We start from the raw sequence: 21,565 nt of genomic DNA on the forward strand, positions 1-21,565 counted from the left end.
TGTCTCGTTTGGGGGGTTTAGAGTGCAGAGAAAGATTGTTCACTTATACCTCGGTCATTATTGTCAGCGTCAAAGGGTCATTTATATATGTAGCAGCCTTAAAAGGCACATGCAGCCTACCGTGCAATGCAGGAAAGCTTCTACTTTGCATGGATCTTTAAAGGGGGTTGTAAAGGTTCAGCTTTTTTTTTTTATGTCATACTTGCCTCCACTGTGCAGTTTGTTTTGCACAGAGTGGCCCCCGAACTTCCTATTCTGGGGTCCTAGAGAGGGACCAATGACACAGCACAAGCACTATGCTGTGTATCCTGCTTTTAGGCCCCTTTAACACTGGGGCGGGAGGTGCAGTGGCGGTATAGCGCCGCTATACCGTCGAAATTGCGGCGGCATTCGGCCGCTAGCAGTAAGGTTTTAACCCCCAAAAAGGGGTTAATACCGCCGGAAATGCGGCTCTGCAGAGGCGCATTGCCGGCGGTATTACTGCGATGTCCCATTGTTTTCAATGGAAAGGAGCGGTGGAAGAGCGGTAAACACACCACTCCTTCACCGGTCCAAAGATGGTGCTGGCAGGACTTTTGGAGTGGTCCCGCCAGTGCATCCCCTCAGTGTGAAAGCCAGTCTGTATTTAGGCACTATTTTGAAGTCTAGGGTGTCCATCTGCATGCCTCACTGTGCCCATGCCTAGACTGACGTTTAACATTGGAGTCTATGGAAGGGGTGCCTGGTTTGAAAAATCGGTGCTCCCCAGTCGTAGGTCTCCCAGACAACAAACTTTGCACACTTATAAAGGAGAAATGGTGCTACATGTGTGCCAAGTTTCGGGTCCAGGGAACCAACGACCAGCTGGGACCGGGTCCTCAAAGTCACCGGAGAAATGACCATTTAACATGGGAGTCTATGGAAGGGGTGCCCGGGTTTGAAAAATCGGTGTTTCCCGGCCGTAGGTCCTGCAGGAAACAAACTTTGCACACTTATAGAGGAAGAGTGGGGCTACATGTTTTTGGGGTTCAGGGGACCTACGACCGGCCGTTACTGGGTTCCCAAAGTCTGAGATATCGGGCGCAAAAAGGTGACTTGTGTGTAAGCCGAGGGGGAATTTTCAGTACAAAAAAAACTCTGCTTATACTCGAGTATATACGGTGTGTGTGTGAGATCGAGTCAACTTGTCCATTTTTCAGGCAGACCTGATCTGACCCTCCATTCACCTCTTTGGAGCTGCTGGTCTGTTTTCACCCGCCTACCTCTATTCCGGTCCACAAAAAATAAATAAATAAGGGTATCCGTCATCCTCTGGCTAGCCAGATCGGAGCAAAAGGCAGTTGGGTGTAAATGGGCAGCGGGTTCGTCCATAGAGCAGAGTGGGCATAAACTGAGCGGGCACCGGCCTGCCATCCGCCCGCCCTGCACCTGATCCCTGCTGAGCAAAGCGGATCCGCCCCGTGTGAAACAGGCCATAAAGTGTCAGGGTCCTGCAAGCCATCGTGTCTGCAGTGGTGTCTGGGCTTCTCTGCAATCCTAGAGAAGTACTTTATAGTGTAGGTAGGCTCACTGTGTTGTCCTTTTTGTTGTGTGTCTACATGTTGCTGTACAGAAAAGATCTCCTGGTACAACCAATACTGAGCTTTTTGTCTGCCTTTTTAGTCTCAGGACGGAGCAGTGCCTATGGGGACACCACAGTAGAAGGTCACCCTACAGGGCCAGGCAGCATCAGTTCCAGCACCGGAGCAATCAGCACCACAACTGGCCAGCATGAAGGAGAAGGTTCGGAAGGAGAGGGAGAGAATGAAGGCGATGTTCACACCAGCAGCAGGTCTGTAAGCTCTTCACATTTTTTAGAGGCAGCTCCATAGCAGGCAACTCTGTAGATCCAGGAGGTGGGAGATAAAAGGCAGTCCTTTAATCTGAACTCCAGGCAGATATAAAGAGCAGAAATTGGTACAGATTTGTATTTGTCATTTAATTGTATGTTTCTAAGTGCAAGTACTTGAATCTGATTTGGTATTAGCCTGTTGCAGTCCCTGGACATCAGAGCTCAGACCAGTGGCGGCCGGTGCTCAATTATTTTTTTTTTGTGGGGGGGGTGCGCGCGCAAACAAAAAAATAAATAAATGCATCAAACGCAGCCACTGTCGAATTTGAAACTGCTAGCTAAATACCTGAAGTGAATGACTTGCTTGTCCTAGGGGCCCAGACACTACTCCACTAGTGAATATGCCGACTGGGGCGCCGGTGCGCCGAGGGAGTATGATGGCGGTGGAGGGGCGCTTTTTGCCCCCCCCCCCCTGCCAATATTCATCTGTCAAGTGTAGCACATAGATGAAGTTTATGATGACGTGTAAATCGATTCATGATGTATGCATATGAGCTGTGTATCTGTCTACTGTCTTATGTCTTTTGTTGTATTGTTTGAAAATCTTAATAAAAACAATTAAAAAAAAAAAAAAACGCAGCCACTGTGCATCCCCCGCCCGGCACTTACCTGTCACTGTCACGTGGGGTAGCGGGTCATTGCAATGTCCTCCATGCTCCTCTGTCTTCTTCGTCCTCTCTTCCCGTCCGGGAATGCGTGATAGGCGACCAATCACAGCGTCTGTCGTTTCAGCCAATCAGGTGAGGGGTAACAGACCCGAGCACCTGAGAGGCAGTTCAGTGTTAGGAAAGCGAATGCATAATCGCTTTCTTAACACAATGCTGAGTGAACTGTTCACCTTTTTGGACACCCATTAGAGCTCATGGCTTTAATACAGGGGTCTCCAAACTTTTCAAACAAAGGGCCACTTTATTGTCCTTCAGATTTTAGGAGGGCCGGATTGTGGCCAGCTGGGGCAGAAAATGTCACGGGCCCGGCATCCGTGAAAATAAATTTGGCCTCATGGTTGGTGGTCAATAGGAGGAGGAATATTCCTCCTATTAGTAGAGGCATAGTATCCCATCATTGGTATTGGTGGAAGATATAGTGCCCCATTGTTGGGGGCAGTGGGAGGGATTGCGCCCCAAGGGCCAGATAAAAGACTAGCAAAGGGCCACGTCTGGCCCTCGGGCCGCAGTTTGGAGACCCCTGCTCTAAAAGAATGTGGCACAGAGCAGGTTTAGGGTTAGTTTTGCCTGGACTTCTCCTTTAAACTATAAAAACGCACCTAAAGGGCGCCCCCCCCCCCCCCTATGGTTTCTTTTTAGAAAAGGATTTGGCTGTGGTTGTAGATTAAAGATTAGTCACTTGTATCCACTTTTTCCTCCCAATTTTTAGACTTCACATGGTGCGTCTCATGCTCCTGGAACGTCTTCTTCAATCCATGTCCAGCCTGCGGAATGTAGGCGGTGTCCGCGCCATCCCGTACATGCAGGTAAGGAGGGCCGTTGGTTGTCCTATCGGCAGCTTGCCTTGTACAAAGGTGCATTTCCATGTGATTGAGAATTCTACGCTCCCCCCCCCCCCCCAGGTGGTGCTAATGCTGACCGCTGATCTGGATGGGGAAGATGAGAAGGATAAAGGGGCGCTGGATAACCTGCTGTCCCAACTCATCGCTGAGCTTGGATTGGACAAAAAGGTAACAAAGCAGTAATGACTGAAATCCAAGTTGATTTGACATTTGCTTTTGAAGGAACGGTGCGGTCACACTTCCATCTCTCCATCCCAGGATGTCTCCAGAAAGAACGAGCGTACCCCTCTGAACGAAGTCCATCTCGTGGTCATGAGGCTACTCAGCGTCTTTATGTCTAGAACCAAATCCGGCTCCAAATCTTCCATCTGTGAGGTGAGCAAAGTTACGTTTAATGGTTGCAGGCCTGGCGAGATTGTTCATAATTCAAATTCTCAGTGAATGCTCAGGGGAAGGCATGTTCTGGCCATCGGGACTACCGGGAGTTTCCCAGTGGGCCGGTTTCCAGACATCCCAAGTCTCCTGCATTTTGGCTATCGCTCCCGGACACCCGCGAGGCACTTGTGATATCCCAGCGGGTCCCCTGGTTCACAGCAGGTAATGATTGGTGCGACGGAAAGGACAGCTGGAACACCGATCTCCCTGTATAGCTTTTTAGCTGACAGCCACTTCCCCCTCCTCTCCCTCCCACAGGTGTCTGCTATACAGGGAGACCGGTGTTCCAGCTGTTCCTCCCGCTGCACCACCGATCATTCCTGTCCTCTTTCTCTGCCCCCCCCTCCCCAGCAGCCTGCTTCCCTCCTGCAGGTGTCTGCTAAAAAGCTATGCAGGGAGACCGTTGTTTACAGCTGTCCCTCCCGCCGCTCCAGCCATTCCTGGATGTTTCCCCCGACGTCCCATCCCCCACCCCCACCCCACTCGTCCCCTGCAGCCGGCTTCTCTCCTCTCCTGGCGGTGGGGTGGGGGTTGCGGGGGCTGTCGAGATGGAGAGCGGAGGAAGGGACCGGTAAATATGTAATTTACTGACCGCTTCCTTTTCTAAATTGGACACCGTGACACATCCCATAGTTTGTAGACACTATAACGTTTGCGTAAACCAATCAATATTTATATATTGGGATTTTTTTTTTATCAAAAATATGTAGCCAAATATATTTTCTCCTAAATGTTTGAAGAAATTTGATTTTGTTTTTTTGGATATGTAAAATGTATGTTTTATTTTTATTCATTTATTTAAAAAATTTTGCAAAAAAAATAAAAAGATCTGGGCTGATCAAATACCACCAAAAGCGCTATGTGTGGGGGAAAAAACGTATATGAATTTTGTTTGTTCTCAGCGTTGCATGACTGTTCAATTGTCAGTTAAAATAACAGTGCTGTATAGCAAAAAAAAATGGCCTGGTCATGAAGGGGGTAAAATCTGCACTTGAAACTGACAGTTGGTAGAAGAGAGTTTTTGAAGCTGCTTGATCAATTTATGTATTCACGCCTCATGTTCCCCTCTGCTTTGTGTCCACAGTCGTCCTCTCTGATCTCCAGTGCCACTGCCACTGCCTTGCTCAGCTCTGGCGCTGTGGATTACTGCCTCCACGTTCTCAAGTCTCTGCTGGATTACTGGAAGAGTCAGCAGAGCGACGAGGAACCCGTGGCCTCCAGCCAACTCCTGAAACCTCACACCACATCGTCCCCACCTGACATGAGTCCATTCTTCCTCCGGCAGTACGTCAAGGTAAGTACAAAGAGATTTCATGGCACCTCGCTGTCGCAAATTACCATATTTATTGGCGTATGACACGCAGGCATATAACGCGCACCCCAAGTTTAGGAGGGACGTTTAAGAAAAAAAAATTAAATTTGAAATGCCCATCAATGCAGCCTTGACCGTCCGTCTGTAGCTTTGCCCATCCATCTGTAGCTTTGCCCGTCCATCTGTAGCTTTGCCCGTCCATCTGTAGCTTTGCCCGTCCATCTGTAGCTTTGCGCGTCCATCTGTAGCTTTGCGCGTCCATCTGTAGCTTTGCGCGTCCATCTGTAGCTTTGCCCGTCCATCTGTAGCTTTGCGCGTCCATCTGTAGCTTAGCCTGTCCATCTGTAGCTTGGCCTGTCCATCTGTAGCTTGGCCTGTCCATCTGTAGCTTAGCCTGTCCATCTGTAGCTTTGCCCGTCCATCTGTAGCTTTGCCCGTCCATCTGTAGCTTTGCCCGTCCATCTGTAGCTTTGCCCGTCCATCTGTAGCTTTGCCCGTCCATCTGTAGCTTTGCCCGTCCATCTGTAGCTTTGCCCGTCCATCTGTAGCTTTGCCCGTCCATCTGTAGCCTTGCCCGTCCATCTGTAGCTTTGCCCGTCCATCTGTAGCTTTGCCCGTCCATCTGTAGCCTTGCCCGTCCATCTGTAGCCTTGCCCGTCCATCTGTAGCCTTGCAAATCACAAGATTGCAGGACATGCATACAGTGTCTTTGGCAGGTAAATCACCTTGTCACCTTGAAGTGAGCGTGGTCGTAGAAGCAGTCCAGCAGGTCTAGAAGGTACCCCTTCAATAGATCAGGTGGTCTCAGTTTTCGATCAGTGTACTTCAGAAGTTACTTGACCAGGATTTTGTCTTATTTGGTGTTTGTCCATTCACAGTCATACTGAATGAACACATTTTAATGCATTTTGTTGTTGTTCCTGGTCTAGGGCCACGCGGCAGATGTTTTCCAAGCCTACACCCAGCTGCTCACTGAGATGGTTCTCCGTCTGCCTTACCAGATAAAGAAGATTGCCGACACAAACTCCCGAATCCCACCACCTGTCTTTGACCATTCCTGGTTCTACTACCTGTCTGAGGTCTGTAAAGACGAGACCTGATATAGAAATGTAGTTGATGTTTACACTTAAAGCGGAACTAAACCCATCAATTTTACAATTTTCCTGGCATGCTGGGAAATGCTAACTGTCGCATTTGCTTGTGCTCTCGACCCTGGTGTCATAACTGATCACATGTGCAGCACCATGGCAATTGCAGGTCAGAGGCTAAGATTGCAGTTTCCTTGGCTGAAAAGGATAGGCGGGTTTAATTCCGCTTTATTGGCATTCCAAAAGGGGCAATGTTGGAGATTTAAAAAAAAAAACATGCTGAAAAAGTGTTCATATGCAGAAGAATCGACAAGGAGAGGAAACCACGTGTACAATTTGTAGTGAAAGAGAGGAAATGTAAAGCTTTTTTTTTTTATATGTACAGGAGGAGTGTGGTGAGTATAACCACATTCATTGTTCACAGGAGTGAGTGCGGAGGGTATGATGGTGAGCACTATGTAAATGCAGAGGGTATATGATGGTGAGCACCATGAGTGCAAAGGGTATGATGGTGAGCACTAATAGTGTTCACCATCATAGCTTCTGCACTCAGTGCTCACCATCATATACCCTCTGCACTCACACAGTGCTCACCATCATATACCCTCTGCACTCACACAGTGCTCACCATCATATACCCTCTGCACTCACACAGTGCTCACCATCATATACCCTCTGCACTCACACAGTGCTCACCATCATATACCCTCTGCACTCACACAGTGCTCACCATCATTTACCCTCTGCACTCACACAGTGCTCACCATCATATACCCTCTGCACTCACACAGTGCTCACCATCATATACCCTCTGCACTCACACAGTGCTCACCATCATATACCCTCTGCACTCACACAGTGCTCACCATCATTTACCCTCTGCACTCACACAGTGCTCACCATCATTTACCCTCTGCACTCACACAGTGCTCACCATCATTTACCCTCTGCACTCACACAGTGCTCACCATCATTTACCCTCTGCACTCACACAGTGCTCACCATCATTTACCCTCTGCACTCACACAGTGCTCACCATCATATACCCTCTGCACTCACACAGTGCTCACCATCATATACCCTTTGCACTCATGGTGCTCACCATCATACCCTTTGCACTCATGGTGCTCACCATCATACCCTTTGCACTCATGGTGCTCACCATCATACCCTTTGCACTCATGGTGAGCACTGTGCGAGTGTAGAGGGTGGTATGATGGTGAAGCACTGTGCGAGTGCAGAGGGTGGTATGATGGTGAAGCACTGTGGGAGTGCAGAGGGGGGTATGATGGTGAAGCACTGTGCGAGTGCAGAGGGGGGTATGATGGTGAAGCACTGTGGGAGTGCAGAGGGGGGTATGATGGTGAAGCACTGTGCGAGTGCAGAGGGGGCTATGATGGTGAAGCATTGTGCGAGTGCAGAGGGGGGTATGATGGTGAAGCCCTGTGCGAGTGAAGAGGGGGGTATGATGGTGAAGCCCTGTGCGAGTGCAGAGGGGGGTATGATGGTGAAGCCCTGTGCGAGTGCAGAGGGGGGTATGATGGTGAAGCACTGTGCGAGTGCAGAGGGGGCTATGATGGTGAAGCATTGTGCGAGTGCAGAGGGGGGTATGATGGTGAAGCCCTGTGCGAGTGAAGAGGGGGGTATGATGGTGAAGCCCTGTGCGAGTGCAGAGGGGGGTATGATGGTGAAGCCCTGTGCGAGTGCAGAGGGGGGTATGATGGTGAAGCACTGTGCGAGTGCAGAGGGGTATGATGGTGAAGCACTGTGCGAGTGCAGAGGGGGCTATGATGGTGAAGCACTGTGCGAGTGCAGAGGGGTATGATGGTGGCCAGTGTGTTGAGGGTAAGCTGTTGGGCAGTCTATCTCTCAGTGTAGCATATACACTATGCTTATTGTTAATGACCTTGCTTTCCACAGTATCTAATGATTCAGCAGACCCCGTTTGTTCGCCGCCAAGTTCGGAAGCTCCTCTTGTTTATCTGCGGCTCAAAAGAAAAGTATCGCCAGCTGCGAGATCTGCACACCTTGGATTCCCACGTCCGTGGCATCAAAAAGTTATTGGAGGAGCACGGCATCTTCCTGCGTGCCGGGGTGGTGACTGCAAGCTCTGGCTCTGCCCTGCAATATGACACGCTGATAAACCTGGTAAGAGATTCTCGGGAAACGCTTAGAGATGGTCATTTAGTGGGGACTTTCTGGTGTATTCACGTAATACTTTGTTTCAGATGGAACATCTCAAGGCCTGCGCTGAAATTGCATCCCAGAGAACCGTCAACTGGCAGAAATTCTGCATCAAAGATGATTGTAAGTCCCTCAAGTCTTAGGTTTAATGGGGAGGGGGGGTGACACAACTCGTCCGCTGAGATGATATAGAGAACTCTGTCTAATCACAGAATACAGGGTTTAAAGCGGAGGTTCACCCTAATAACAATTATATCAGGCCAACTTCCTTATACTTGTAACAAGTACAGTCCGCATTTTTTTTTCAGGCTATACGTACCTTGTAATCTGTTTGCAACCCGGCTTCCGGGTAGTTCTCCCCGCGGGAGTAGGCGTTTCTCTGCCGAGGAGGAATGTCATCTGGGAGGTCGCCCAGATGATTGACGTCCGTTCCCCCCGGCGGATAAGGCATCCCCCCCCCCCCCCTGTATTGCGTAGGCACGCACGAGTCACGGCGTTTCCGAAAGAAGCCGAACGTGCAGAGCTGTGAGTCTGCTCTATACGGCGCATGGAGCAAGGGAGGGTTATAACCCCTGTCGCCATCTGTGTTCCCTTAATTTCCTGTCCCATAGCCAAACAGGAAGTGAGAGGAAATTCCTGCAAATTCAAGGGGTTTTAAAATCAGAAACTTTTTTTTTTCTTTTTTAAATCTTGATGCTTTTTATGCATTAAGATAAACCTTCTGTGTGCAGCAGCCCCCCTCCTAATTGGCTCCCGCTGCTGTCAATCAAACTTGATCAGCCAATTAGGAAAGAAAAGGGACGGGGCCTAGGGGCGGCTCCGTGTCTGAATGGACACTCGAAGCTGCGGCTTGGTTCAGGTGCCCCCATAGCAAGCCGCTTGCTGTGGGGCCACTCTATAGCAGGGAGGGGCTAGAAGCACAGACTAGGAGACCCGTCAAGAGGAGAATTCGGTCTGCTGTTTGCAAATCCACTGCACAGAGCCGGTAAGTTTAACATGTTTTATTTTAATGGGGGAGGGGGGGGAAAGAACGACTTTACAATGACTTTAATGGGGTTGTAAAGGTACACATTTTTTCACCTTAATGCATTAAGGTGTTTACTTACCTGACCCCTGGATAGTCCCATGCCGTGAATGCAATGGCTTCTGGCTCATTTATTGGTTGATTGAAAGCGGAGCAGCCATTAGCTTGCGCTGCTGTCAATCACATGCAATGACGTGGCGCGCCGGGGGGCGGGGCCGAGTGATGCAGTGATGCCGCCGGCTGTATCATGGGAGAGCTTGCATGAAGGTGGATAGTTCTTGCGGGGGTGGGGCGGGGGGCCGAGACAGCCGCTGAGGGACCCCAGAAGACCAGGACTGGAGGCCACTTTGTGCAAAACGAGCTGCACAGTGGAGGCAAGTATGACATGTTTGTTTTACTTTAGTGTCCCTTTAAGGGAACCCATTGGTAGATTTCCCCTCTATTACTTTTCTGAGGACAATTTTTTTTGTTTTTCTTTCACTTTAAATGATGATGTTAAACGGGACAATTGGAGGGGGTGAATCTCCTTAATGGGGGTGTTTCGTCGGATATGGCGACCCGTCAGAATTGGTAGCGCAAGTGACGGTCCTTCCCCGCCATCTTGTTATACCCCGCACTCCACCATGGTAAGGATACTCTGAGAAGGGGGCAAGCGGATATCTTGTTACACCCACCGGAGTTTTCCATTTTACAATTTATTTTGAATAGGAAACTGGGTTTATATAGTCAAATACAGTGCTTGGAAGTCTGTCTGACTGGTTGGAGATTGAACTTAAAAAGCAGCGAACTTCTGTCATATTACAAACCTGTGAGATGGGCAAGCTCGCCGCTGCTTTTAAAATTCAACATCATAACAGACGGAGTACTGTATTTCAGTATTTAAACTCACTTTACTGTTTAAAAATAAGTCCAAAATGCAAAACTTTGGTGGGTGTAACAAGATGTCCACTTTCCCCTTCTCAGAGTGTCCTTACTATGGAGGAGTGTAGGGTGTAGCAAGATGGCGGCAACAAAATGTCACTTCAGTTACCAATTCTGACGGGTCGTCAAATTTGATGAAACACCGGCACAGACCGCAATAAAAACCTGACCGGTGTTCTAATCCCTCTCCACTCCACATCTAAAACAAAATAATGGACTGGATTCAGATACATTGGCATATCTGTCCGGCCCGCGTAACGTATCTCGGATACGTTACGCCGCTCTAACTTTGGGCGCAAGTTTTTTTTTCACAAAGAACTTGCGCCCTTAGTTAGAGTGGCGTAGCGTATGTGTTGCGGGATAAGGCCGCGTAATTCAAATGGGGATGTAGGGGGCGTGTTTTATTTAAATTTCCCTTGACCCCGCGTTTTTTACGTTTTACTTGAACGGCGCATGCACCGTTCGTAAAATCTCCCAGTGTGCTTTGCTCTAAATGACGTCGCAAGGACGTCATTGCTTTCGACGTGAACGTAAATTACGTCCAGCCATATACGCAAACAACGTAAAAATTTCAAAACTCGGCGCGGGAACGACGCCCATACTTAACATAGGATACGCCACACTTACCCCTCATATAGCAGGGGTAACTATACGCCGGAAAAAGCCGAATGCAAACGACGTAAAAAAAAGCGACGGGCGGTCGTTCGTTTCAGAATCGGCGTAACTACTCATTTGCATATTCCTCGCGTAAACAAACGGAAGCGCCACCTAGCGGCCAGCGTGAGATTGCAGCCTAAGATCCGACGGTGTAAGACACTTACACCTGTCGGATCTTAGGCATATCTATGCGTAACCTGATTCTATGAATCGGGCGCATAGATACGACTGCCGGACTCAGAGATACGACGGCGTATCAGGACATACGCCGTCGTATCTTCTTTCTGAATCCGGCCCAATAAGTTTTTCCTTTTTTAGTGTTCTACCTTAATTTGGTGCAGATCTTTGAAATAATCTTGCTGGTTGTTTCCCATCAGCCGTACTTTACTTCCTGCTCCAAGTCAGCTTCTTGGTAGATGAAGGCGTGTCTCCGGTGCTGCTGCAGCTCCTGTCCTGTGCCCTATGTGGCAGTAAAGTCTCCGCAGCTTCATCCTCAAGCGCTCCATCCTCTGGACAGTCTGGATCACAGAGCAAGTCTTCAACCAAGAAGAGTAAGAAAGAGGAAAAGGAGAAAGAGAAGGAAGGTAGGTCTCATGGAGGTTGAACATGGGGGGGTGGGGGCATTGCTGACCTTTGAACCAGTCTCAAGAAACTGTTGTGTCTTTCAGGCGAAGGATCGAACAGTCAGGAGGAGCAGTTGTGCACCGCTCTTGTTAACCAGCTAAATAAATTTGCTGATAAAGAGACATTGATCCAGTTCCTCCGCTGCTTCCTCCTCGAGTCAAACGCTTCGTCTGTACGCTGGCAGGCTCACTGCTTAGCTCTGCATATCTACAGGTCAGTAAGCTTCATATCGGTCCAGTTCGGAGATTTATGCCGCGTACACACACGGTCGGAATTTTTCCGACGACAAATGTTTTGATGTGAGCTTGTTGTCGGAAAATCCAACAGTGTGTAAGCTCCATCGGACATTTTGCGGTGGGGATTTCCGACCAACAAATGTTTAAGAGCCGGTTCTCTAATTTTCCGACGGCAAAAGTCTCTTCGGAAATTCCGACCGTGTGTGCCCCAAAGTCCTACGCTTGCTCGGAATCCGACACATGCTCGGAATCGGGGCTTTTTTTCTCAAACAATAGGTGCAGGAACTCCCCATTTCCAAGTCACTTGTTTTCTCCGCCCCTACCCACCTCCGAGCAACGTCCCTTGGTTCCATCCCCTACCCACCTTCCAGTACCGCCCCTTTTAGACAATACAGAACTAAGTATCCATTTGTTGTCATAAGTAATTTGTACGGAATTTGGTTTCCCCTTCAGCCAGCAACAATAGATCCTTCTAACAATGTACCACGCACAACAAAACCCCCCCCCCCCCCCAGCAACAATAGACTCCCGGCAGCCTTAAGAGATCTCCGCACAGCCATCATTAATAGACTCTCTGGCAGCCATGAACAATAGAGCCCTCCCCCAACAGTAGATCTCCTTCAGCAACAACTGACCCCCCAGCAAAAATAGGTCCCCCACCAGCAACACTAGACCTCCTCAGCAACAATAGAGCCACCTGCAAAAATAGATCCCCTCCAGCTAGAATAGATCCGCCAGCAGTGAGCATCAATACCCTGCAGCACACCCCAGCACCCCTTGACATTACATACAGTCAGTCCAGGAGGTGCCTGAACTGCGTTCCCGCTGAAAAAAAGCCCTGCTCGGAATCATTTCTCTCGGCTCGTAGTGTTGTACGTCACCGCATTCTTGGCGTTCTGAATTTCCGACAACATTTGTGTGACCTTGTGTATGCAAGACAAGTTTTAGCCAACATCCGTCGGGGGAAAAAAAATCCACGGTTTTGTTGTCGGAATGTCCGATCGTGTGTGAGAACATAAGTCTGTTTTATTTTTTTGATATGTTGAGTAACACTCGGAGGAATGAGCGTTATTCCAGCTCCTTCTAGTCACTTTTATAACGTAAAGTAGCGTTTACTGTATTTTTTTTTTTTTATTATTTCCCCAGAAATTCCAACAAGGCACAACAGGAGCTTCTCCTGGACCTGATGTGGTCCATTTGGCCGGAGCTCCCAGCCTACGGACGCAAAGCTGCCCAGTTTGTTGATCTTCTTGGATATTTCTCACTGAAGACACCGCAGACAGAGAAGAAGGTAAGAACATTTGCTAGCAGTCCTCTGAGTATCTGTCATTAAATGTTCAGTCTGAGACCCTTTCCTATTTCCTACAGATAGATAAACCAGTATGGACTGGGACTTTCGAGGCAGATTCTATTTCAAACCCATCGTAAAATAGAATAAAAACCATATAGGTTGCTGCATAAGCAAATGGCGATTTAAAATATCTGGGTATAATATTCTAATATGCCAATGCGTTTCAAGATTTTTCTCTTCTTCAAGGGAGCGTTGCAAACTGTAAAAATAAGGCAAAAAAAAAACATTATAAAGTTGTTGCAAGAAATTTTGGCTCGCTTGAAAAGCGTAATCTCAAAACTCGTTGAAAATATTTGGTTACAATATTCTCATATTCAATCTCCATTTGCTTATGCAGCAACTTGTATGTTTTTTATTTTTTTAATGTATTTTACAATGTTTCAATTTTTTTTTTTTAGTATTAAAGGGGTTGTAAAGGTTTATTTTTTTAAATAACAAACCCGTTATACATGCCTCCACTGTGCAGTTCGTTTTGCAGAGTGGCCCCGATCCTGCTGTTCTGGGGTCCCAAAGTGGCTCGCGCAGATCCTCCCCGCAATGGCTAACCCCCCTCTGGCAAGCTCTTTCCCGAGGGGATTAGCTTGCTGGCGCGTTCCTGTGTGATACAGTGTGTGACTCGGCCCCGCCCCCCGACATCATTGGATTTGATTGACAGCCGTGCTGCTATCAATCTATCCATCCAGTGAAGAGCCGAGAAGCCCGGGCAGCAATCGAGCGCGTTTGCGACGCGGGACCTTCCAGGGCTCAGGTAAGTAGGCTGGGGGGGGGTTTCCTTGCGGTGCGCTCCCGTGTCATAGAGTCGGCGTCCATATGCGCCGAGTGTATGACTCAGCCCCCCCCCCCCGGCGTGCAGCGTCCTTGATTTGATTTACAGCAGCGGCAGCCAATGGCTGAGCTGCTATCAATCTATCCAATCAACGCAGAGACTCAGTGGAGTAGAGGACGCCGTGGGACGTGCAGAGCAGGTGAACGGGCTCAGGTAAGTAAAATGGGGGGGGGGGGGGGGGCCCGTGACAGCCAGGTTTTAGGATGCATTAAGGTGAATAGGCACAAAGCTTTACAACCCAAAGCTATTTAGGCGAGTGTTGGAACGCCTCGAAAGTCCCACTCCATGTTGGTTTGTTTCTCTCTGTATATTTCAGGATGTTTGGCATGTAAAGGAAGTGGAAACACTTAATACGGATTTAATTTTTTTGTATTTTGTTTTCATGCAGTTTAAGGAATATTCTCAAAAGGCTGTTGAGATTCTCCGAACCCAGAACCACATCCTAACCAACCACCCAAACTCCAATATATACAAGTAAGCAATGCTTGGTTCCTAAGCCTGGTACACACCGAGTTTCTTTCGCTGGGTTTAAATGGGGGGAAAAAATACTCTGCTCCAGTCAGAGCCACTCTACTAATGATCCAGTGTTAGTACAGCAATCTCCCCCTCTGAGATATTGTGTTCTGATGGGGAACCCCCCCCGCCACCGTAACACTGCGGTCAGCGCACTTCGCCATTTGCTAAGAGCGCTGATTGGGAACCGGTCGGCTGCTGGTTTTCCAGGATGCTCTTCCAACAGAAGACGACCGAATGGCCAACATCTCTCTGACTGGCTCCCATACACATGGTCCGAATGTCGGACGGTTTTTATTGAACCGGCCGATGTTGCCCGCCATTCGTCCCCTGTGTATGGGACTTGACTCTCTGAACAGCAGGGGGTTTGTGATAAAAGTTGATCCTTGTATCTACTTGGCAATTAATTGGTCCCTTTTTACCTTTCAGCACCCTCTCTGGCTTGGTAGAGTTTGATGGTTATTACCTGGAAAGTGACCCGTGTCTTGTTTGTAACAATCCAGAGGTTCCATTTTGTGTAAGTATAATATATATATACTGTCGCTAACCTGCCCTTCTTTTTATATGTGTGTTAGAAGAAACAACCAATCATGTGCAAGGTTTTCTGTTCAGTGTTTCTAATGAACCAGTGATTAGGGGGTTGGTGAAAAATTGCATATGGCTTGGATTTTTAGCATTTTGTGGGAAATTTCAGTTAAACTGAACTCAATGTCAAACGACTAAATACACAGATACAATACATGGGGGGACCAGAGGATTTGTATTTCTGTTCATCCATTTCTGAGATTTACACAGCTTTGCCTGATAGATGACACATCTTACTAATGAGGAATGTTATTGTGGTGTCTTTTTTTTTTTTTGTTTTTTTTTTTTTTTTTCACCCCCAGCCTTCCTTCTGCTCTCCCATCAGTTCCTTGTTGGAACATTTTCATTCAGCACACTTGATTGACTCCTAGTCCTCCCCCCAACCCTCTCCCAGTGCTGCTGTACTGGGCACTGCAATAGGCCAATAAACTGCAATACCAAGTTAAATTCATGTACCTAAACAACTTGCATTAATAGAATATATGTGTAATGATTAACCACTAGGGGTCCGCGCTATAGCCGAATGACGGCCACAGAGCGGACCCCCAAATGCCGGGAGGCCGTCAATAGATGTCCTCCCCTTTGTGCGTGCGTCCCCTGCAGTCACTGAGACTCGAGTGATCACAGATCCGTGTAAGGCCCCTTGCCATGTGATCAGCTTTCGGCCAATGATAGCTGATCACGTGATGTAAACAAAGGATCGTTAATAGTTTTGTTTTTTTCTCGCGCTAACAGCGTGAGGAGAAAAAAGCCGATCACTGGCTTGTGTACAAGGGACATCGGTCCCGACGAGGAAGAGGCAATTCTGCCTCATCTGTGCCCACAATTGCCACCTTCCAGTGCCACCTGACATTGCCACCTATCAATGCCCACCAGTGATGCCAATCGGTGCCTTATCGGTGCCACCTAGCAATGCTGCCTATCATTGTAACCCATCAGTGCCCATCACTGCCACCTATCAATGCCGCCTTATTGGTGCCCACCGGTGCCGCCCTATCGGTGACCACCAGTGCATCCTCATTAGCGTATATCGATGAAGAAAAATTACCTGTTTGCAAAATGTTATAACAAAATATCAAAAAATTATATATATTTTTTTAATTTTGAAAATTGGTCTGGGCAGGGGGGGGGGGGGGGTTTAAGTGCCTGGTAAGAAAGTGGTTAAAGGGACACAGTGTCCCTGATCGTCCTCTTCTGGGGTCCCGCGGTGGCTCTCGTGGCTCCTCCCCGCAAGAGCCAACTCCCTCTGGGAAGCTCTTTCCCGAGGGGATTGGCTTGCTGGCGCGTTCCTGTGTGATACAGTGTATGACTCGGCCCCGCCAACCGACATCATTGGATTTGATTGACAGCCGCGCTGATCCCTGAAACCAAAAGCTACAAATTTAAAGTAGATATAAAAGCCACAGATTTATTAATAGTGTTCATTAATTAAAGGAGTTGTAAAGGTACATCCGATGATTAGCGGCCCCCCAGCTTACTTACCTGAGCCCTGGAAACTCCCGGGTCGCAAACGCGCTCTATCGCTGCCCGGGCTTCTTGGCTCTTCATTGGATTTGATTGACAGCCTCGCTGCTATCAATCTATCCATCCAATGAAGAGCCGAGAAGCCCGGGCAGTGATCGAGTGCGTTTGCGACCCGGGAGTTTCCAGGGCTCAGGTAAGTAAGCGGAGGGGGGGGGCTGGGGGGCCGCTAATCATCGGATGTACCTTTACAACTCCTTTAATGAACACTACATAAATATGTGGCTTTTATATCTACTTTTAATTTGTAGCTTTTGGTTTCAGGGATCAGTCCTACTTGTGACAGCCCCTTGTGGCAGCCACACCAAGGTCCTAATTCATACATAAAAAGCTGGCAGATATGGGAATATATGTCATGTATGCACCACTGCAAAAGCTGACATGTTTGGTGTGTGCCAACTTCTTGGAAAAATTCAGTAAACGTCTTGTTTTCTATCTGAACAGAACATCAAGCTGTCCTCCATTAAAGTGGACACCCGCTACACCACCACACAGCAAGTGGTGAAACTCATAGGCAGCCACACGATCAGCAAAGTGACTGTGAAGATCGGAGACTTAAAACGCACCAAGATGGTCCGAACCATCAACTTGTATTACAACAACCGGACTGTCCAAGCAATCGTGGAGCTCAAGAACAAGTGAGACTTCTAACAACGTTTGTTTTGTGTGATAAGAGAAAGTCTGTGGTATAGTTATAAAGGGCAGTATGATTGTAGGAGTTGTGAACAGGGTGGCAACTGTTACAAAGACCATACTTGTTGTAAAGCTGGCCACGGACAGGGAGTTTTTTCTTTCCTGCGACCTGCTTGATTTCCCCATTAACACAGTCAGTGATGATGGGGGAATCCCTCCCGTGGAGCCATTATGTTCTCCATTCTGGGGGGAGCCGTCTCCGCCAGCAGAGCACAGTGATTACTGCTAGCAGCTATAATAGCATGTAAAAACCAACAGGTGGATTGTACCCAAGTTGATCAATCGATCAGCTTGGGTACATTCAGCCTTGCCCATACATGGTTCAATTTTCAGCCGGTCCCTGCCGAGCTGGCCGAGATTCAAACCGTCTATGGCCGGCATAAAGAACAAGAGTGGAGGGGACAGGGTTTATAGAAAGGTGCATTCTGAAATGAGCTGGGGGGGTAGAGCCAGGGTCCTCTGGAGGTGGCGAGGGTGGAGCCAGGGTCCTCTGGAGGTGGCGAGGGTGCAGCCGGGGTCCTCTGGAGGTGACGAGGGTGGAGCCGGGGTCCTTTGGAGGTGGCGAGGGTGGAGCCAGCGTCCTCTGGAGGTGGCGAGGGTGGAGCCAGCGTCCTCTGGAGGTGGCGCGGGTGGAGCCGGGGTCCTCTGGAGGTGGCGCGGGTGGAGCCGGGGTCCTCTGGAGGTGGCGCGGGTGGAGCCAGCGTCCTCTGGAGGTGGCGCGGGTGGAGCCGGGGTCCTCTGGAGGTGGCGCGGGTGGAGCCGGGGTCCTCTGGAGGTGGCGAGGGTGGAGCCGGGGGCCTCTGGCGGTGGCGAGGGTGGCGCAGGTGCCCTCTGGAGGTGGCGAGGGTGGCGCAGGTGCCCTCTGGAGGTGGCGAGGGGGGAGCCAGGGGCCTCTGGAGGTGGCGAGGGGGGGGGAGCCAGGGGCCTCTGGAGGTGGCGAGGGGGGAGCCAGGGGCCTCTGGCAGTGGCGAGGGTGGCGCAGGTGCCCTCTGGAGGTGGCGAGGGTGGAGTAAATGAGGTGCGAGTCTGGGGCCTTTTGGAGCAAGTAGGGGTTCTAGTGCGAGCCTCCCAGCTTTTTTTGCCTGTTTAGCTTTTACAAAATGAATTGCTTAGTAAATTTGTCCCGTCTCCCTTCACCCTGGCAGGCCTGCTCGCTGGCACAAAGCTAAAAAGATTCAGCTGACTCCCGGACAGACAGAGGTGAAGATTGACCTTCCTCTCCCCATTGTTGCCTCCAACTTGATGATCGAGTTTGCAGATTTCTATGAGAATTACCAGGCTTCATCAGAGACTCTGCAGTGCCCACGCTGTAGTGCTTCAGTGCCAGCCAATCCCGGCGTCTGTGGAAACTGCGGAGAGAATGTGTACCAATGCCACAAGTGCAGGTCAGTGCCCAGCCTGCCACCATCTAACTCTTGCTGTGTCTTCTGCTGCTCTCCATACAAATGTTTACAGTCTGTGTCTCTTCTTTTTTTTAGATCCATTAACTACGATGAAAAGGATCCGTTTTTGTGCAACGCTTGCGGCTTCTGCAAGTACGCCCGTTTCGACTTCATGTTGTACGCCCGGCCCTGCTGTGCTGTAGACCCCATTGAAAATGAGGAGGATCGGAAGAAGGTCAGTCCTTGGCTCACATGTCTATGAATTGCAGATTGATGCTTCTGTGTGAACAACAGAGCAGAGAGGAAAATGGGCTCCTTCATCTTCGAATTATTGAGAGCCGATTTGAAAATCGAATTTTGCTTCTTGGCTGCTAAGATTAAAGCCTAATCCAGGCAGCAGTTAAAGCGGAGTTCCACCCAAAAATGGAACTTCCACTTTTTGGAATCTCCCCCCCCCCCCTCCTCTGGTGTCACATATGGCACCTTTCAGGGGGGAGGAGAGAACAAATACCTGTATAGACCGGCATAGATCACTGTGTTGCCCTACGCCATGTCCAGTGCCCACTCTGCTGTCTTCTGGGAGACGCACAGGTCCCAGAAGACAGCACGGACCAGTGGGATTGTACAGCGCTGTTTGTTTTTGAAAAAAAAATTTTTTTACCTTTACAAACCCTTTAACATTAAAGCGGTGGTTCACCCTAATTGTCAAGTTTTCCTTGTTAAAACCAGCAGCCATTGTACTGTATCTATCCGTTTTTTTTTTATTTTTTTAATAGGCCTCCTTACCTTGGAATGAGGGCCTTTTGTGAGCTGTCACTCATATTTCCCCGCGGGAGTGGGCGTGGTTTCGAAAAATCCCCGATCAGCGCTATGTCTCCTGGGAGCGAGTCCTGAGAATCCCAGGAGACGCGCTGTGTTTGAAATCCCGCGGGTCACGTGACTAGTCTGGCTAGTCACAGCGGGGAGTGTCCTTTTCAGGACGCTGCCGGCCGTTCTCTCGCGGGTCACGTGACTAGTCACAGCGGGGAGTCTCCTTTTCAGGACTCTGCCGGCCGTTGTCCTAGCAACTATGCAGTGTTGACGGCGTGGCTCGTCGTCACACTGCATAGTTGCTAGGACAACAGCCGGCAGCGTCCTGAAAAGGACACTCCCCGCTGTGACTAGTCACGTGACCCGCGAGATATCGCGAGATTTCAAACACGGCGCGTCTCCTGGGATTCTCAGGAGACACCGCATCCCGGAAGATAATACAGGAGGGATTCACGGTGCCAGCAGTTAAGATGGCAATGTCCATCATCAGATTTTATAAAATCTACTTTTGGGGGAAATCGTCCTGGTAGCAGCTGCTACTAGGAGACTGGCGAGTACAATTTTCGTTGTACCATCAGCTTTAAAAAAACGTCTTTATAAACAAAAACGTTTTCCCGTGGAGCTCCCGCTTTAAAGGGGGATTCCACCCGCAATTTTTTTTTTAAAGTCCGCAGCTACAAACCCTGTAGCTGCTGACTTTTAATAATGACACTTGCCTGTCCTACTCGCCCGCGATGTCAGCCCCCCCCCCCCCCCCCCCCCCCGAGGCCTATCCATCGATCCTGGCGCCGCCATCCTCAGTAAGTGAGACGGGCAGTACACTGTACACTGCCTGTTTCCTACTGCGCATGCATGAGCCGTGCGGCTCTTTGTGAATGGGCCGCCTGCTCTCTGGGATACACAAGTTCCCAGAAGGCCGCGCGCCCCATTTACCAGAAGACACCGTGACTAGGATGGAGGAAGAAGACTCGCCGTGGACGATGAAGAGGCAGATTAGGGACTTCCGCGTAGCAACCGCTATTTCTGGTAAGTAAAATATATATATATATATATATATATATATATATATATATATATATATATATATATATATATATATATATATATATTTGTTTTCTATTTTTTAGGATTTTTAAAAAAAAAATATAAAAATTGAGTGTGGAACTCCACTTTAACGAAATCTTTTTGCTTATTAGGCTGTGACGAACATTAATACTCTGCTGGACAAAGCTGACCGCGTCTATCATCAGCTGATGGGCCACCGACCGCAGCTGGAGAATCTTCTGTGCAAAGTCAATGAAGCGGCTCCTGAGAAGCCCCAGGTAGGTTTCCTACGGGCTGACCGCGTCTATGGGACCACGTTGGCTTCTCAGAGGATTGGTCTTGATAGCACTCTTGTCTCTCAGGATGATTCGGCCAACGCCGGAGGGATTAGCTCCACCTCTGCCAGCGTGAATCGTTATATCCTGCAGCTGGCGCAGGAGTACTGTGGGGACTGCAAGAACTCGTTCGATGAGCTTTCCAAGATCATACAGGTAAGACGAACGTGGACAAGCATTGAGATTCCATGAACTAAAAAGTTGTTGTTTATTCCCCCCCCCCCCCCAAAAAAAAAGCTTCTATGCCCTAATCTGATGCCTGTGTTTTTGCTTCTCAGAAAGTCTTTGCCTCTCGGAAGGAACTTTTGGAATATGATTTGCAGCAGAGAGAAGCCGCTACCAGGTCCTCGCGCACCACCGTGCAGCCTACGTTCACCGCCAGCCAATACAGAGCCTTGTCTGTTCTCAGCTGCGGTCACACCTCCTCCACCAAGTGTTACGGCTGCGCTTCTGCTGTGACCGAGCACTGCATCACTTTACTCCGCGCCTTGGCCACCAATAGCACCATACGCCACATCCTGGTATCCCAGGGCCTCATCCGGGAACTGTTCGACTACAATCTCCGCCGCGGCCCGGCAGCCATGCGAGATGAGGTGCGCCAGGTCATGTGCCTCTTGACCAGGTAAGCTTATGCTCTCTTCCCC

At 49.2% G+C, this 21,565-nt stretch overlaps 1 protein-coding gene across 5 annotated transcripts in view; it reads left to right on the top strand.

Moving 5' to 3' along the window:
- The window catches only part of UBR4 (ubiquitin protein ligase E3 component n-recognin 4), a 129,876-nt gene that overhangs the window by 72,850 nt on the left and 35,461 nt on the right, over nt 1–21,565 (top strand). For all 5 annotated transcript variants that reach the window (XM_040326722.1, XM_040326724.1, XM_040326725.1 and 2 more), the window contains 19 exons: nt 1,642–1,810; nt 3,248–3,344; nt 3,441–3,548; nt 3,639–3,755; nt 4,900–5,109; nt 6,057–6,206; nt 8,136–8,363; nt 8,444–8,522; nt 11,379–11,585; nt 11,670–11,838; nt 13,008–13,152; nt 14,427–14,512; nt 14,981–15,068; nt 17,102–17,295; nt 18,496–18,735; nt 18,829–18,967; nt 20,739–20,864; nt 20,949–21,077; nt 21,200–21,543. In XM_040326722.1, the coding sequence (XP_040182656.1) occupies nt 1,642–1,810; nt 3,248–3,344; nt 3,441–3,548; nt 3,639–3,755; nt 4,900–5,109; nt 6,057–6,206; nt 8,136–8,363; nt 8,444–8,522; nt 11,379–11,585; nt 11,670–11,838; nt 13,008–13,152; nt 14,427–14,512; nt 14,981–15,068; nt 17,102–17,295; nt 18,496–18,735; nt 18,829–18,967; nt 20,739–20,864; nt 20,949–21,077; nt 21,200–21,543 (3,025 nt within the window). The remainder of the gene's footprint in view (nt 1–1,641; nt 1,811–3,247; nt 3,345–3,440; nt 3,549–3,638; nt 3,756–4,899; nt 5,110–6,056; nt 6,207–8,135; nt 8,364–8,443; nt 8,523–11,378; nt 11,586–11,669; nt 11,839–13,007; nt 13,153–14,426; nt 14,513–14,980; nt 15,069–17,101; nt 17,296–18,495; nt 18,736–18,828; nt 18,968–20,738; nt 20,865–20,948; nt 21,078–21,199; nt 21,544–21,565) is intronic.

Source organism: Rana temporaria, chromosome 10 (assembly GCF_905171775.1).
Source record: "Rana temporaria chromosome 10, aRanTem1.1, whole genome shotgun sequence".
Taxonomy (NCBI): Eukaryota; Metazoa; Chordata; class Amphibia; order Anura; family Ranidae; genus Rana; species Rana temporaria.